The sequence below is a fragment of the Podarcis filfolensis genome (genome assembly GCF_964270895.1).
Source record: "Podarcis filfolensis genome assembly, chromosome: 13".
Classification (NCBI taxonomy): Eukaryota; Metazoa; Chordata; class Lepidosauria; order Squamata; family Lacertidae; genus Podarcis; species Podarcis filfolensis.
This window is the reverse complement of record NC_139615.1, coordinates 36,793,319-36,811,801: the sequence shown is the minus strand read 5'-3', so window position 1 is coordinate 36,811,801 and position 18,483 is coordinate 36,793,319. Positions and strand designations below refer to the sequence as shown.

Sequence of the window (18,483 nt, the reverse complement as noted above, 5' to 3'; positions counted from 1 at the left end):
CACTGCGAGAACAGATGCTGGACTAGATGGGCCGCTGGCCTGACCTGGCAGAGCTGTTCCCTTGTGGGTACAACCTGGCACCATTCTGCGCCCTCCCCACCTCATGAGGGATGCTCACATGAGCGGCTAGGGAGTCACGACTTGCGAAAGAATCTGGAAGATTGCTTATCTCCTTGAAACACCTTTCCTCATTATCTCCGCTGCCCAGACTCCTCCATCTGGATTGGGGGAGGGCCCTGACTCAATAGAGAATGGGGGGAAAGTGTGGGAGGGGGGAGGAGAGCCTACACCAGCCCCAATCTACTGCCTCCTTTAATCTCTCCCCTCCCCACTCCTTGCTCAAGTTTCTAACTAACTGGTGACATCCCATCTTCAAGGGAGTAGGGCAGGAAGATGTTACCACCAGCCGCCAGCTGCGGTCAGGCCAAGTTATAAGGAAGGGTCAAAGGTCACTGCCGGAAGCCCCAGTTACTAGCTGAAGTGTGCAACACGGCATTTCGTCACATTTTTCATGCCCTGTGAAGCCACAACCCTGCAAGCCTGAGACCAGGTTGGTCCACCCATGAAGCCAGTTGCCAGCTCCCAGCCTGAACTACCTGGCAGGGGTGTGGAGGATTAAGCAGGAAGAGAACATCCCATGCATGCACCCCTAATTCAACGGCGGACCTGGGGGTCTCAAATTTCAGCGGCACCCTGTGTGACGCCAACATTTGGCGCCCGTCTCTCCTGCTCATTGTTTTTTTTTCTTTTTAGCAAAGGGAAGAAAACCTTTTCTTTTCATTGATTCACTCTTCTCCTGCTGCTATCTAAATAACAGAATTGCAGAGGTGGCAGGGACCGCGAGTCATCTAGTCCAACCTTCTGCATTGCAGGAATCTTTCGCCCAACACGGGGCTCAAACCTACGACCTTGAGGTTAAGAATCTCATGCTCCACCGACTGAGCTACGCATTATGGTTGCGGTGTCCCCGAGGCTCCACGGCCAGTGTGACCGAACCGGTTGTGCTCCCCTAAATCCGCCTCTGCCCGATTCTCTTGGAGGAAGGGTAGGATAAAAAATAATGATTTTACAGCTAGGAAACTGAAGCTGAGAGGAAGGCAACAGGGTGTGGGGAGGGGAGGATTGTAGGTCAGCAGCTGAAGACATACTTTGCTGACCTTTGGTCCTCCAGATGTTGCTCCCATCAGGCCTGGCCACTGGCTATGCTTGCTGGGGCTGATGGGAGTTGTTGTGTAGAAACATCTGGAGGACCAAAGCTTCCCCACTCCCAAGTTAGAAGAACAGGGGAGCAGCAGGTACAATTGCCTGAGACTCTGGACTGCTATCCTCAGCTTCAGGATACAGTGGTACCTCAGGTTAAGTACTTAATTCGTTCCGAAGGTCCGTACTTAACCTGAAACTGTTCTTAACCTGAAGCACCACTTTAGCTAATGGGGCCTCCTGCTGCTGCCGCGCCGCCGGAGCACGATTTCTGTTCTCATCCTGAAGCAAAGTTCTTAACCTGAAGCACTATTTCTGGGTTAACGGAGTCTGTAACCTGAAGCGAATGTAACCTGAAGCATATGTAACCCGAGGTACCACTGTACAGTATTGGGCTAGAATAAACAGACTGACCTGTTAGAACAGAGGAGCTTCTTCCTATCTTCTAACTTGCCCCAGAACGACACGTCCTGGCTAAGCTGGGATTTGAAGCCTGGCATTCCTGCGCACTTAAAAACAAAAAAGCAACCCTCTAGCCACCTGAGTTAACTGCTTTTATTTGCGTTGTTTTGGTCGCACACTAAGGTTGACTGCAACCACCTGGTCATGGAGTGCAAGCGGGCAACCCCATGCACTCAGCCGGCGCTAAATAAATGTTTAGGAGTAATTTATGGTCCTCCTTATCTCGTTTGGCGAATGACCGTGGCGGTGAAGGAGGAGGGGATCATGAGAACTGGGATGCGCAGAACACGGCAAGGGCAACGCAATGTGCCATCTCGAAATGCCGTCAGGAGATTGCCTTTGATGCTCAAATTTCCATGTTTACCCCCCATCATATAAGACAATAAAATTGCATGCACAAATCTGATTTCATCCTGCTCAGGCATGGAAAGTGGGAGAGGGCCATTGCCCTCTGGTTTTGCTTGTGGGCTTCTCACAAGTCTCTGACCGCTGTGGGAAACTAGATAGGTCTTTGGCATGATGCAGAAGGACCCCTTTTACGTTTGCTTGTTGAATGCATGCTGATCATAGAATTGTAGAGTCAGAGGGGACCACCAGGGTCGTCTAGTCCAACCCCCTGCAATGCAGGAACCTTTTATTAATGTGAGACTCGAACCCATGACCCTCAGATTAAGTGTCTCAGGTACAGTTTTCCTAGGAATAAAACAAAAGCAAACCCCAAAATGTTAATGCAACACCTGGCAATAGAGGTCAGTGGTGCCACCTTTATAGCTTCCATATGGCAGGTGTTTCTTGAGCCTAGTGGTCCCTGCAGTCACCTGCTCCTAAAACACATCTAATTACACAAAACAAATGGAAATGCCATGAAAATCCCTGAAACGAGATGTAATCGACTATAGAGTTAAACTAAATAACAAAAATCAAAAAGTTTAAGGGAAAAAATTAACCTAGAATTAAACAAAGACTTAACGAGATGCCGGCTACAAAACTCGTTTCACTGAACTAATCAACTTGAGGAAGATTTCTTTTATAACTGAATGGCTAATCCTTATTTTGATGAAATACTCATATTTAAGAGATTTGTGGAAGACCTTTTCTTAGTATTTAGGAACGTTAGTAATATCAATACTTTTTTTATATGGTGTCAGAACATTCATCCTAATATTAAGTTTACAACTCACTTTCATAGTCAACAGATAACATCAGGGATTTTCACGGCATTTCATTTGTTTTGTGTAATTTTTTGGTTCCGTGACTGCCTTTTCCCCACTGGTTTCTATCCTAAAACACATCTGGCTTCTGCTATCCTTTAGTCCTCCTCCTGTAGAACTCAAGAGCAGCTCAGGTTACCCCACATAAGCCACTCGCATGTAGAAAAAAAGAAATCTTTATTGGTAGAAATCCATACAAAACGTAGCCCCCACAATAATCTCCAGGGAGCTTTCCTGATGGTATCGGCCATTGATCCTGGCGACAGAAGCGATGCCCAGAGCAGAACTGGGCAAGGGGAGGGAGCAATTTCCCCTGCAGCATAACCGGGCCTTGCTGCGCCTTTAAAAGGGAATAATGGGTGGTGGTGGGTTTCAGTCGGATGAACGGAAGGCAAAGAGGTATCACCACGTGGGAGGGCCAAAGCGTGAGATCAGCACTTCCTGGTCATCAAGGTCCTTCTGCACTTTCTTCCTCATGTAAAAGATGGGGCAGTCGCGGCTGAAAGGAGTTGGGAGAAAAAATCGTTCAGGGGTGGGAGTGATGGGGAGCAGACACTTAATTGGCAGCCTGCATTTAGGAAACTAACAAAAGATGCCTGATGATGCTTGGAAACACTAGCTGAAAAAACTGGGTCTCCCCTGCAGGAAAAGGGGCCCAACAGAACACAGAAATCTTGGCTCACATAATCGTTCCCTGTTTCTGTCAATTTGTATGAGGTGGTAGAATGGGCTGTACTGCTTCAGGCTGCAGGTTTGTGGGTGGGGCGGGGATTCTTGTTTTGGAGCGTCCCTCTCTAGAAATACCGTATTTTTTGCTCTATAAGACACACTTTTTCCCTCCTAAAAAGTAAGGGGAAATGTGTGTGCGTCTTATGGAGCGAATGCAGGCTGCGCAGCTATCCCAGAAGCCAGAACAGCAAGAGGGATTGCTGATTTCACTGCGCAGCGATCCCTCTTGCTGTTCTGGCTTCTGAGATACAGAATATTTTTTTTCTTGTTTTCCTCCTCCAAAAAGTAGGTGCGTCTTGTGGTCCGGTGCATCTTATAGAGCGAAAAATATGGTACTCTGCAAGGAAACTAGTGCGGCAGGGAGAAAACACTGGGCTTGTCATCTATTTGCAAGGAATTTGTGTTTTGGGGGGGGAGTTTAAATGGAACATTCAAAAACGGTACATTATTCATGCAGAAGAAAATTGTGCAGCCCACTCTGCCAACCTCAGGACTTGCTACCTGTGCACACCAGACCGTGGTGGCCGTTGTTTCCCGATTTACACACAAGTATGTCCCGCTGGTATATCCAAGCAACCTCAGCTGATATCTCATGTGCTGGAGCAGAATGCTCTATCTCTCTCTCTCTCCACACCCCTGGCCGCTGCCAGCATCTGACAGGTGTTATATTTATAAAGGTAATAAACATCTTCAGGAGTACCAGCACCCCGCTAGCTCTCTGCGGGAGCCATCTGTTTGCTGTTCTCAAACCAGCCTGATAAGCAGCTGTAAACACCCAGGGGTGGCGTAAAGTCATATTTTAGCCTATTATCCCGTGGGAACGGGCAAGAGCTGGTGGCTGCTCGGCAAAGGTGTGGTGAGTGGCCAGCCCCTCACCTGGTACACAGCACATCCTCGTGCAGGCTCCCTTGGCACCGCTGGCACTGCGTCCACAAGCGCGAGAACTTCTCCTCCAGAGAGCTCAAATGGGTTACCTGTGGGGAGAGGGAGAAGAGGAGGCGGGTGGCAGAACCAAGGCACTTGGACCCAATTGTTCCTTGGCCTTTTCAAAACCCATGCAGACTGCGGTTGTGGATCCTCACAATGTCTACAAGTAGTTCAGCATCATTTGTTGCAAGGTAGACTTAAGGCTGTGGGACGCGGGTGGCGCTGTGGGTTAAACCACAGAGCCTAGGACTTGCCAATCAGAAGGTCGCGGTTCGAATCCCTGCAACGGGGTGAGCTCCCGTTGCTCGGTCCCTGCTCCTGCCAACCTAGCAGTTCGAAAGCACATCAAAGTGCAAGTAGATAAATAGGTACCGCTCCGGCGGGAAGGTAAACAGCGTTTCCGTGCGCTGCTCTGGTTCACCAGAAGCGGCTTAGTCATGCTGGCCACATGACCCGGAAGCTGTACGCCGGCTCCCTCGGCCAATAAAGCGAGATGAGCGCTGCAACCCCAGAGTCAGTCACGACTGGACCTAATGGTCAGGGGTTCCTTTACCTTTACCTTAGACTTAAGGCCACCCAGTGAGTTCATGGCAAAGCGAGCTTCAAACCGGAGACTTCCCAGGTCAGTGCACGGGCTACTCCACCAGGAAACCCCATTTCCTATCCACGTAAATTTCCCAGTGGCTTGCTTACAGCCCCATTCCTCTCCCAATGAAGGGAGGAATTTCCAAGGTACAAGTTTAACTCAGAGGCTTGTGCCTCAGTATGCAGGCCACCTGGGCTCCTCCTCTGTCTTTGCTGGTGGAGTCCCTTGCTCTCCCACTCAACCCAGTGGGCTCTACCACTTACCTCCTTCTGGTAAAGCTCAGACTGGCGGCCCAGGCAAAACTTGCACACAGCACCTGATGGAGGAAAGCACATCAGAAAGCCATTTTCCTCCCTATCCCATTTCCACTTTGGAGTTCCTTCCCTGCCTCCCCATTCCAAAGGGAAGCCACAATCAGGAGGGAACGACAAGGCAGCCTGTTTACACTCGTGCTGAGACGATGAGGTGGAATGAATTTTTGCTCATGCCCAGGACCTGACCAGCCTCCTCTGCCTTTGGGTCCGGGGAGGAATTTTTGCTGTGTCGGATTGATCTAAAGTTACTCGTTCTGCCATCTCCTTGCTGCTAGGTACCTGCTTTCTGGTACAACGCGATCAAGTTTGCAGTCAGAGAGGGCTCCTGTCACAAAAAACTTCTGTCTCTTTCTCTAGTGCATGTAAGACGTTTGGGAAATCTCCGGTAAGTGACCAGAAAGAACCCAGGAATTAATAAATAAATAAATAATAATAATAATAATAATAATAATAATAATAATAATAATAATTTATTATTTATACCCCGCCCATCTGGCTGTGTTTTCCCAGCCACTCTGGGCAGCCCCCTACAGAATATTAAAAACACGATTAAACATCAAACATTAAAAACTTCCCTAAGCAGGGCAGCCTTCAGATGTCTTCTAAAAGTCACAGTTGTTTATTTCTTTGACATCTGACGGGAGGGCGTTCCACAAGGAGGGTGCCACTGCCGAGAAGGCCCTCTGCTCCCAGCCGTTCTCCAAACCGCCCACGAGAAATTACTCCCATCCCAGGGTATTCAGGCATCCTGGCAGAGCCCACCCCCTTTAATAGCGCCACGTATCTTCAAACAAAACCAGAAACTTGGTTTCAGATCCTCTCCCGCAACTTGCAAGTAGCCCCCCCCCCCATCTGCAAACTTGAGAAAGAGGGAGAACAGGAAAGTAAGCAGAGGTGCCCAGAGGTCAGGGTGTGTGTGTGTGTGTGTGTGTGTGTACAGCAAGGTTTTCCTGCTGGTAACGAAAGCTCAGCAGAGGCACCGTTTTGTGACACACGCTCCACTCTGTGGCAAATTCCGGCAAAAGGAACTTGCAACATGCGCTGCTGGTTAGAAGCGCGTGATGGGGGAGGGGAGGGGACTTGTTTTTGACATAAGACTCTGCAAAGCGGAGGCCAGGAAAGACAGGCGGGGACAGGATCTCACCATGGTGGTTGAGCACAGCCCGGCAACCGATGCAGGTGCTCCGTTTAGTAGCGAACGCCATGAGCCCTCCGACTTTGGCTGTCAGGACTGTTTTGCAGCGAGTGTGTTCCCCCTCTGCAAAGGGAAGGAAATTAAGGGTCAAGCACGTATGCCACCTCCAATACATTGCAGCAGTGGGGAGGAGAGGGTAAAGATCCATATTCCAGCCGTCTCTCGCCCTGGACTGCTCACCATTACTGTCCATGGAAAGGGATTGGTACCCAGATTTCCCTGGTTAGCACCTCCCATAGAATAAGCCACCTGTGCCTGCATACTCATATAATTGTACCCAGGGGTCATCTAGCCCAACCCCCATCAATGAAGGAATCTCAGCTACAGCATCCATGACAGATGGCCAGCCAACCTCTGCTTAAAAACCTCCAAGGAAGGAGAGTCCACAACCTTCCGAGGGAGACCGTTCCACTGTCAAACAGCTCTTGCTGTCGTAGGAGGTTTTACCTACAGTTTTATCCCCTTTTCTGTGACTACGTGAGGGAGCACGAAAGCAGCAGAAGGGGGAGCAGGACTGGGTGGCGGAAAACATATAGCTTCCGCCAAAACAGATGAAGAAAGAGTCTGGGGTAAGAGTCTCTTTCCGAAAGATGGCCCATACTGCTATTTCCTACCAATCCACGGGGGTGGGGGTCAGGGTCAAGCACGGGAGACTCTTGTTTCTCTAGAACAGCGTTTCCCAAACTCTGGTCTCCAGCTGTTTTTGGACTACAACTCCCATCATCCCTAGCTAGCAGGACCAGTAGTGAGGGATGATGGGAATTGTAGTCCAAAAACAGCTGGAGACCCACGTTTGGGAATTCCTGCTTGAGAAGGGTAAGTTCCTGGTGGAGTAAAAAACATAACAGAAGAAGTAAATAAACAAGCCTCCTGAGAAGGCCTGTAGGGCTGCCTATTGAGATCACTTCCCTGCGGCGGTGAGACACTGCTTTGGAGTCCACCATGCGCAAAGAGGGTGGACCAGACGCGGATACACAGCGACAGGGGTTTGATTACGGGTGCCGCCAAAATTAATCCCAACTTAGGATGAGAATAATTCAGGGGTCTGTAGCCTTTTTGCGGGATCACGGGGTCTCTTCCTCTCTCTTCTCCAGAAAGCAGAGCCAGCGGCCACACTCACTCAGCAAGACGTTCTGCGCCTTGCCCTCTCCCAAGATGGGCTCGAAGATGCGCAGGAGGGGCTTGGCGAGTTGCTGCTCCAGGTAGTACTGCGTGTCGATGGGCAGGTTATTCTCCAGCACGTAGATGGGATCCTGGGGAGACAAACAGGGGAAAGGCATAAAAGCAGGGAAGAGGTGGTTGTCGGGTTAGGAGTGCACCTTAGCACCCAGGGCACACTCCTCTCTGCCTCTGCAGTCTTGTTGCCTAATCACCCTGGAAACCTGAAGGTAGGCAGTATGTAGGGGGGTGTCTATGCACAGGCCATAACATGGGAAGTTCATGGTAGCAGCAGCCAGTTTGATTCAATCAGTGCTAGAGGTTTTGTCTTTCCTTCCCTGGTTCAGCAGGGAGAAAGATAGGATACGAAAGTGGTAGAAAGAGACCTAGTTACGTGCCCCCACCCACCCACAGATTAACTAACCCCAAACGAGATCCAGCAGAAGCATTAAAGCCAACCTAGTGAAAACTGGTGGGGAAGAGGGGCTCCAAAACTCACATCAGAAATGGCTTAGGAACACCGGAACCTGCCTTGTACAGTCAGGCCACTGGTCCATCCAGTTCAGTATTGTCTACACTGACTGGCAGCAGCTCTGCGGGGTTCCCTAGCCCAATCTGGAGGTGCTGGGATTGAACCTGGCGCCTCGCAGGCCTGAAAAGCAGGTGCTCTTATCACTGAGCTACGGCTTCCTGAGCCCCACTTTGAGTTCCTGCTTCCAAAAACCTCTTCCTCCTCGAAGCCTAATGGTGAATGGCCATCTCCGCCCCCCGGCAAGTATTTTGCAGTGCTAGCGGTGCACATTTCAATGCAGCTTTCCACCTGAAGAAGCATACATGTACAAGCCTGAATCCTTCCCCCCCCCCCGAATTACTGGTCCCTATTGCCCATTGCATCCCTCTCCCCATTACTCACTTCAGATTTCATGTAAGCTGCTACACCTTTGGCAGCACCGATAATGACGTACGGAACCCGGTCCCCCAGGTTGGGAGCGCTGCCGGGATCCCGCCGACGCATCCTAAGGGGAGAAGCCATGAGGAGGTGTCACATGATGAGCCAGACTGGAAGGTGGCGCGCCAGGATAGAACCAAACCCCAAGGATGTATTAAGCAGAAGGAGGCACTGCAGAGTGGGACTGAGGAATGTTTTCAGAGCCAGAAGGGATCTGGGGGTGCATGTGCGTGAGAGCAGCATGACTTTAAAAGCAGTAACTTTGCTTGTTTTATGCTTGATGCACAAAAATTGAAAACCGGGTCTCCTCAAACACCAAAAGAATAGCCGGCAAAAATCTGGAGGGTAGCAAAGATGAATAAACACACAGAACTGATTGGAGTGAGAGATTATACAGTGGTACTTCGGGTTAAGAACTAAATTTGTTCTGGAGGTCCGTTCTTAACCTGAAACTGTTCTTAACCTGAAGCACCACTTTAGCTAATGGGCCCTCCTGCTGCTGCCGCACTGCCGGAGCACGATTTCTGTTCTCATCCTGAAGCAAAGTTCTTAACTCGAGGTACTATTTCTGGGTTAGCGGAGTCTGTAACCTGAAGCGTCTGTAACCCGAGGTACCACTGTATACAACTTTTTATATGGTTTCATGTATTTTTGTTGTGAACTGCCCTGATGCTCTGACATATTTTTATGAAATAGCGGTCTATGCATTTTTATAAATAAACTAAACTAAAAAGAGAGAAAATTTTAATTATCTATGGAATCCTCCAACAGCATTTATGAAGAATAAATGTAAGTGTTGACAAATATAACAGCTTTTCTACGTGGCAAAACATGAATCTATGTATATTAAAGGTATTTATAATGTGTACATATTTAGCATTCTGGTGTGATTACTGGACTTTTTTTGAGATTTAATAAAAGCTGACTTTAGTGAAAATAGACGCATACAAAACAGGACGAGTCCCTCAAAAGGAGCTGGAAGAAGTTAAAACGTGAGATGCCGAAAAGCCCAACATGCGACCCCAGGTGCGATAATAACTCTATTAACATATTTTCCAACAGCGGGGGCACCGCTGAGAAACATCTTGAAAAAGATGACAGTACAGAACGAAGCACGAGGGCAAACTGGTACCAGCCCTGTCCCGCAAAGGCGGCCCCACCGGGGACACTTTCACCACCCAAACTTTTGTTTGTCAAGAGGCAGCGAAGTGCGAGGCAGGTGAAGTGGCGGCAGTCAGACAGGAAGCCCAGAGCAGGAGGAGTGGGCGTCGCAGAAGGTTCCACTTGCAGCTGCGCTGGCCATAACTATTTCTGCCCTTCCCTTCAGTCATGCCTCACCAGCCGCCCCACACCCACACACCTTTTTCCGCTGTCCTGAGGGCAGACAGGCCTCAATAACTCAGGGTAAAGAAAGTCAAAGGGGAGGGAGGAGGGGGAAGAGGAGAGAAAGAAGAAGAAGAAGAGGAGGAGGAGTTTGGATTTGATATCCCGCTTTATCACTACCCGAAGGAGTCTCAAAGCGGCTAACATTCTCCTTTCCCTTCCTCCCCCACAGCAAACACTCTGTGAGGTGAGTGGGGCTGGGAGACTTCAGAGAAGTGTGACTGGCCCAAGGTCACCCAGCAGCTGCATGTGGAGGAGTGGAGACGCGAACCCGGTTCCCCAGATTACGAGTCTACCGCTCTTCACCACTACACCACGCTGGCTCCCATAATACCCTCTTGCTCTCAAAACTCAAGAAAGGGGACCACAAAGCAGCTGTAGAACATAAGGACACGAGGAGAGCCTGCGGGATCAGGCCTGTAGCCCATCTAGGCCAGAATCCTGTTCTCACAGGGGCCAACCAGATGCCCTCATGGGAAACCTGCATGACGGCACTCTCCCCTCCTGCGGTTTTGACAAACTGCTACTCAACACAACCTTTGAAAGGTCTAAGTGGGGGTGCCAACTTGAATACAGTGGTACCTTGCGTTAAGAACTTAATTCGTTCTGGAGGTCCGTTCTTAACTTGAAACTGTTCTTAACCTGAGGTACCACTTTAGCTAATGGGGCCTCCTGCTGCCACCATGCGATTTCTGTTCTCATCCTGAAGCAAAGTTCTTAACCCGAGGTACTATTTCTGGGTTAGCGGAGTCTGTAACCTGAAGCGTCTGTAACCCGAGGTACCACTGTAAAATATTGGGTGGGGGGCAGGTACGCCCCACCCCACATAAGCCATCACATGATACAGTGCACACACATTGTTTGAATGGCAATGCCCATCAACTTTGGGGAAGCCCAGCCCCCCTCAAATATTTTATGGGGGGGAGGGCGAACACCCTCGGCCCCTAGGAATTAGCTCCTATGGGTCCAATGCACGGCGTCTCCAATTATGAGGATTTCAGGTGGCAGGCCTGGAAAAGACTCTGCTTGAAAACCTAGAATCATAGAATTGTGTAGTTGGAAGGGACCCCAAGGGTCATCTAGTCCAACCCCCTGCAATGCAGGAATCTCAATGCAGATGGCCCCATCCAACCTCTGCTTTAAAACCTCCAAGGGAGGAGAGTCCACAGCATCCCAAGGGAGACCGTTCACTGTCAGACAGCTCTTACTGTCAGAAAGTTCTTCCTGATATATAGCTGGAATCTCCTTTCTTGTAACTTGAAGCCATTGGTTCAGGTCCTATCCTCCAGAGCAGGAGAAAACAAGCTTGTTCCATCCTCCATACAGCAGCCCTTCAAATATTTAAAGATGGCTATCATGTCTCCTTTTTCGCAGGCTAAACATACCCAGCTCCTTCAACCGCTCCTCATAAGGCTTAGTTTCCGGACCCTTGATCATCTTGGTTGCCCTCCTCTGCACATGTTCCAGCTTGTCAACATCCTTCTTAAATTATGGTGCCCAGAACTGGACACAGTATTCCAGGTGTGGTCTGGCCAAGGCAGAATAGAGTGGTACTATTACTTCCCTTGATCAGGAAACTTTAGTTCTGTTGATGCTACCTGGAATAGCATCAGCTTTTATTTGCTGCTGCATCACACTGTTGACTCACGTTAAGCTTGTGATCTACTAAGACCCCCTAGATCCTTTTTACATGTACTGTGGTACCTTGGTTCTCAAACTTAATCCATTCCGGAAGTCCGTTCCAAAATCAAAGCATTCTAAAACCAAGGCACGTTTTCCCATAGAAAGTAAGGCAAAATGGATGAATCCATTCCAGACTTTTCAAAACAACCCCTAACACAGCAACTTAACATGGATTTTACTATCTAATGAGACCATTGATCCATAAAATGAAAGACACACAATCTATCTATCTATCTATCTATCTATCTATCTATCTATCTATCTATCTATCTATCTATCTGTAGCCGAACTGGGTTCCACACAGTCATGAAAACAAACCAAAAAGCCACAAAAACGCAAAAGAAATAGCAAAAACAGAGCAACCTCAGTGTAACACTCAAAACAGAAGAGTGGCACTCAAATCGGAAGCATAACATTCAAAACGGAGCACATTCGGCTTCCGAAAGACATTCGCAAACCGGAACACTTACTTCCAGGTTTGCAGTGTTTGGGTTCCAAACTGTTTGTGTGCCAAGGTGTTTGAGAACCAAGGTGCCACTGTACTACTAGTAAGCGTCCCCACATCTCATATTTGTGCATCTGGTTCTGCCTAAGTGCAGAACCTTGAGAGAGATGCTGCCAGTTAAATAAATGATGGTCAGACCTAACATAAAGGGAGTTTCATGTTCGGTCCAAATATGTGGGGTGTCTTGGGGTCAGGGCCACCCCCTTTGCTCGCTTGGGAAGTGATGCATTTCTTTCCCCCTGCCCCCAACCCAATAAGAAAAGGTGGGAGAAAGTGCCACCTCTTCCTTCGCTCAACTCACCGCTCGGCCAGCTCCACATGAGCCTGGCGACCTGCATATTCATCTGCTGTACGTGTCAGTTCCTTGGTGATCACCAGCTGTGAGATGTCGACTCTGTTGCAAAGCAGATCGGAGATCACCTCCTTGGCATGGGCCACGGCACCTGTAGGATCCCTGCAGAGAAGGAAGCGTGGAATAATCTGAGCCCCTCCTCTCTTTCCCGCAGCAGAGAACCGTCCCCAAATGAATCAAGGTTCTGACCCTTCAGGCAGGCTACAGAAAGCTGGGGTGCTATAACTGGGTTTGCCATTTGTAGGAGCCAGTTTCTAAGAGTTTTGTCCCAGCATCCAGGAATTTGAAATAAATATTGTTCAGCCTCGGATCATGCCCACAACCGCTCGGCAGACCAGAACGGGGCTTCGTCTCAAACAAACACCTACAGACCTATCTATGAGCAGCTTCTGCAGGCAGGTGTTGATGAGGTTTGCCACTAGGGGGCAGTTGTCTCGGCGCACGGTCTCAATGCCCTTACAGTCCATCTTGTCGTGGGTGTCAGGGTTGGAAGAGAAATAGAGGCCAGCATATCGTTTCTTGTTGATCAGGAGATAGGGGAAGTACACCTGGTGCGCGGACAGATTGAGAAAACAGTAAAGGTCTGTGTTATCACATAGGAGCCTTCAGGCACTAAAGTTGAAACTTATTTCAGAAGGTTCTTGTTGGGCAGCATCTGGAACAGCTAATTCATTAGAGAATGAGACTTTTAAATCTCAGGGTTGTGGGTTCGAACGCCACATTGAGTGAAATATTCCTGCCTTGTGGGGGTTGGACTAGATGACCCCTGTGGTCCCTTCCAACTCTACAATTCTGCGATTTTATGATTCTAGGATGAACAGACTTTCTTTTTCAAATTATGATTGCTTTTTCAGCTGAAACAGTGGATGTTTCAAGTACCTGTTCAGTAACTGCACAGGGTTTGAGTGCCACGGGAGGCTTGCTTTGAAATTAAAATAGCATTTTTGAAGCGCTCAGTTTTCCCCATTAAGCTCACACACCCTTTGCCCATTCCATGTGGTCTCGAGGGTGCTTAGGTTTCCCCTCGGCTGCTTATTTACATTAACGGAAGATGGGTGCATTAATTGGGGTACACTAACAGAAGATAGGTGCGTTAATCCGTCATGGATGCTTTAGCTGAGATTCCTGCACTGCAGGAAGTTGGGCTAGATAACTCTTGGGTTTTTTCTCTCCCAACTCTATGATTCTAATTGCACAGCAGACATCACGTCTAGTTTAGGCCCTCAAAATCACAGGGAGGGACGCGGGTGGCGCTGTGGGTTAAACCACTGAGCCTAGGGCTTGCCGATCAGAAGGTCACGGTTCGAATCCTCCCGACGGGGTGAGCTCCCGTTGCTCGGTCCCTGCTCCTGCCAACCTAGCAGTTCAAAAGCATATCAAAGTGCAAGTAGATAAATAGGTACCACTCCGGCGGGAAGGTAAATGGCGTTTCCGTGCGCTGCTCTGGTTCGCCAGAAGCGGCTTAGTCATGCTGGCCACATGACCCGGAAGCTGTACGCCGGCTCCCTCTGCCAATAAAGCGAGATGAGCGCCGCAACCCCAGAGTTGGCCACGACTGGACCTAATGGTCAGGGGTCCCTTTACCTTTAATCACAGGGAAGATGCTATCAGTGTTAACAAACTTCCTTGACATGTACCAGTGTAAAGGTATGTGCCATTGGTCTTCATTTCCCATCTCCTTCCTCCCTGCCCATCCACTCCAAACGTCATCTCTGTTTTCCACCTCTTACGTCAAGGCACTTCCTAGCGTTATATGGGAATCTTATGGCCGAGGGTTTCCAAAGTTACGAACCCAGTGGGTGGCGATGGGAGATGGAGAGGCTTTTCTGAGACTCACCTTCTCAAACTCTAGCTTGATGGGGGGAATGAAATGGCTGGAGACCCAGGCAGCTGCGTCCCTGCCTATCTCCATGGCCTCGGCGACTGACGACACGCCCAAGCGGCACATGACGGAGTCTGTGTCCCCGTATACTACCTGTTAGGGGAGAAGGCCGCAATGAAACTCTGGAAACTGCTAACCCATCTCTCTGCGTCTCACAGCTTCTCAGCCGCAGGACAGCTATGCCAGCTGCCTCCACCACAAGCCACAGTGTGTCGCTTTCTCTTCCTCTTGCAGCTTCTGTCTGGCTCGTCTCCTGCCCCGTTTCCCTGTCTGTGCCACTTTCCCAGCCACAAGATCTCTTGCCCTTCTGACTGACCTGTGGCCTCCCTGCTGCGACTCCTCCCTTACCAACGGCCATTGCGAGCATGATAAATGCCGCCGACAGACTTTAAAAATGACACAATATCCAAATGGAAGACTGGGGAAAAATACGGAAAGTCAATTTAAAATTTACTGATTGTATACAGAGGACCCTCCGGATATGAACTTAATTAGCTCTGGGGGTCCATTTGCACCCCGAAAATTACATAAATAGAGGCACGCTTCTGCGCATGCGGCGAAACCCAGAAGTATACACTTCCGGGGTTGCCGTGGCCATAACCCAAAGATTCCATATCCAGAGGGATACGTAAGTAGAGGTACAACTGTATTGTTAAAAGAGAACTATATGAAAATGATGCATCGACTCCTGCAAAAATGTACAGAACAAGCTTCAATAAGCGTTGGAAATGTAAAGAAAAAGAAGGTACGTTTTTTCCATATGCGGTGGAATTATAAAATAATTAAAAATTATTGGGTAATGATTTATAATGAAATGAAAAGAATGTTTGAGACAACCTTTGTTAAAAGGCCAGAAGCTTTTTTGCTAGGCATTTCAGGTCAAGATTTGCCAAAAGAGAAGAAGAAACTTTTTATGTATGCTACAACATTGGCTAGGATATTGCTAGCCCAAAGATGGGAAAGCGACAAATTACCAACTAAAGAAGAATGGCAAGAAAAATTGGTGGAATACGCTGAAATGGCAAAGCTAACTGAAAGACTTAGAGACAAGGACAATGGAGACTTTAAAAAAGACTGGGAACCCTTTATGTTGTACCTACAGAAACAATGTAAAGAAATGGACTCACTAGCAGGATGTGAGCAAACACTTACAACTAACAAAACAAATACAGGAAGTATAATGATGATGGTAAAATGACAAGAGTATAAAATTATTGAATTTAAAGAATTTAATATTAAGATATAATAAAGCAAGCAGGAGAAGTTATTGTGTAAAAAATCAGAAGAGGAAGTTGAGGGAAGTCGTGGGGGAGCGGGGAGCCTGGGAATTGCATTTTTTGTTATGATGTTATTATGATAAAAATGTAAAAGTCAATAAAAATTATATTTAAAAAGATAAATGCCTCCAAAGACAGTGTGTGAGGTGCCAGAACAAGGCCCCCAAACTGAGGTCGGACAGCTTTAGTACTGGCCATCTTTAACACTGCCATAGATGTCCTTCTAGGGCCTTCCCCAATCTGCTCCACCCAAAAAAGAGACACGTTATCCTGCATTCCCCCTCCAACCTTGGCGTCAGAACTGTAACCGTTGGCGATTGTGTACTTGGATTCCACCAGCTGCTTCGTCTTCTCAATCATCTGACGCCCAAACCCAGTCACGCTCTGGAAAAGAAGGGTTAAAACGATGTATTTCAGAGGACAGACAAAAGGGCTGGAGGAGACTTTTGCCTACCGCTTCCTTAAAAGCTTAACCTGAAACCCCAGCCATACTTTGCTAGCTGTAGGGTTTTCCTGAGGCTCACAGATGCTACCAAGTCGCATTGCTTCAGAAACAGGAAGCAGTGCTCCCAAACACCCAAGAACCACAGAAGCAGATCCGAACATCCCTTCCTGTCTCCAGAGTGCTCGAGGGCACCCTAATCTGCAAGAAGACGCATGCCATTTGCCCCAGATGCTGCAGATTGGATCGGAAGTGGGTAAGTCACCAGAAAATACTTTGTGGGCTGGATCAGGCCTAGTTTAGACACGGCATTGTTGGAGATGCTGTACCCATGACACCCAAACATTTCCCTGCTGACTAACCTACCCTACAGAAATAAAACTAGGAAAGCGAAAATCCATGAAATTCAGTATTTCGCTTCCAAAAGCAGCCAACCGGATGCCTCTGAGCTGCGACCAGCAGGTAACGAATGGGCTTACCCTGCTGTTTGTTCCCAGTATCTGGGCACTCACGAGATCTAGGATATGTTGCTTCCATTTATCTGTCACAGTTTATAGCTAGCCTGTAGATAGCAGCTCTCTGCCCTGCCTGGGTTTATCTAATCTTTCCAAAAACTAATCTAAGCGACTGGCAAGCAATGCCTCTTTGCAGCGGTGGATTCCATGAAGTTTAAATTGGGCTTTTTGCAAGCAGTACTTCCTTTTGACTTCCCTGAACTCGCCACCCATTAACTGCAGAACCTTGTTTCGTTTTCAAAGGGTCAGAAAGTTTGCTTCATAAATTATAAGCAGACCACAAAGATCAGCACAACAATTCAGTCCAGTCAGCTCGTGATAGCAAATGAGGGATAACTTAATAACCGACTGATCTGCCCCGTGGCTGATATGCAACCGGCCGATCTGGTAAACAGGGAATCTGTAATAGGTGTTTTCCCCGTCTTTCGTTGACGCTTGTGCATTGTACTATAAAACCATAACCTGACAACTCCCCTGAGTTTGAAGGGGGCGGGCAGACTTACCTGAGAGATCTCAAGGCAAGGCAGTTTGCCCACCTGGGCTCCAGTGAAGCCGTACACAGAGTTGGCGCTGACCTTGAGCGCCAGCTGCCGTCCGTCCAGCACTTGGCGCTTGAATGGGTCGGTCTCCTTCTTCAGCTCTCCCTTGGCCCTGAGCCAAAAATGGGACAGAACAAAGAAGGAGTGAAAAATGACCACGACAGTTCTGTACTGGCCCCTCCCTACCAGCCACCAGTGTGCACATCCGTTAAGTGAAACTCTTTTTAACAGTCTTCTAAGCCCTCTGGATGGTGATGATGATGATGATGAATATACCACCCTTCATCAAAAGATCTCAGGGCGGTTCACAAGTCAAAAATACAAGATACCGTTTCCATTAAAGTTTTCAAATATACATTTCTACCACTAAATATCCATCATTGTAATAACTTTAATAAAACTTTTTTAAAAAAAATTACAAGATACTGTATTACAGCTGCCACACTTGTGTTAAAAGAACGTAAAAAGAGTAGAGTGGTATCTTGGTTTTCGAATGTAATCTGTTCTGGGAGACTGTTCAAGTTCCGAAACGTTCAAAACCGAAAACTCAATATGGAAGCTTCAATACAGAAAACTCAAAACATAAGCCACATGGCATGTTCAACTTCCAAGGCATCTTAGAAAACCAAAGCATTTACTTCCGGGTTTATAGCGTTCGAGAACCAAAATGTTCGTCAATGGAGACATTTGAAAACCGAGGTACCACTGTATTTGAATTTTAAATGTGGCATTCTTAACCAATGGACATATGATAAGGAATTAAGGAATCGCACCCAAAGCGCTTCACCCAAAAATAAAAGAGGTGTCCCTTCTTCCAGTGGTTTGCTTTTTCCCTCACAGTAGGGCTATACCCTACCTCCCATCGCCAATCCGAGCACTGCCTCAAGTTTATTAAAGTGCCATTACCAAATTCTAGATGACATATGCCTTTGCTACATACGCACTTTGCTTGCCACCCGCAAAACCAAGCTATACTCACTTCCATACCAGATCTGTAAATACCTTCAACTCCAGGGTTCCAAGCATTTAAGGTATCTCTCCTTCCTGACATGCATCCCAGACATCCTTCCCTTAGAACAGGAATAGGCAAACTCGGCCCTCCAGATGTTTGAGGACTACAATTCCCATCATCCCTGACCACTGGTCCTGTTAGCTAGGGATGATGGGAGTTGTA

General features: G+C 48.1%; 1 protein-coding gene across 1 annotated transcript in view; it reads right to left on the bottom strand.

Moving 5' to 3' along the window:
- Nucleotides 1-3,033: 3,033 nt before the first annotated feature.
- The window catches only part of POLD1 (DNA polymerase delta 1, catalytic subunit), a 31,831-nt gene continuing 16,381 nt past the window's right edge, over nt 3,034-18,483 (bottom strand). Inside the window, exons 17-27 of the mRNA XM_083582497.1 lie at nt 17,274-17,421; nt 16,102-16,197; nt 14,492-14,629; nt 13,027-13,202; nt 12,604-12,756; nt 8,696-8,798; nt 7,745-7,877; nt 6,574-6,687; nt 5,379-5,431; nt 4,479-4,576; nt 3,034-3,372 (exon numbers count right to left, since the gene is read on the bottom strand). Of these exons, the coding sequence (XP_083438623.1) occupies nt 3,276-3,372; nt 4,479-4,576; nt 5,379-5,431; nt 6,574-6,687; nt 7,745-7,877; nt 8,696-8,798; nt 12,604-12,756; nt 13,027-13,202; nt 14,492-14,629; nt 16,102-16,197; nt 17,274-17,421 (1,309 nt within the window). The 3' untranslated portion in view covers nt 3,034-3,275. The remainder of the gene's footprint in view (nt 3,373-4,478; nt 4,577-5,378; nt 5,432-6,573; nt 6,688-7,744; nt 7,878-8,695; nt 8,799-12,603; nt 12,757-13,026; nt 13,203-14,491; nt 14,630-16,101; nt 16,198-17,273; nt 17,422-18,483) is intronic.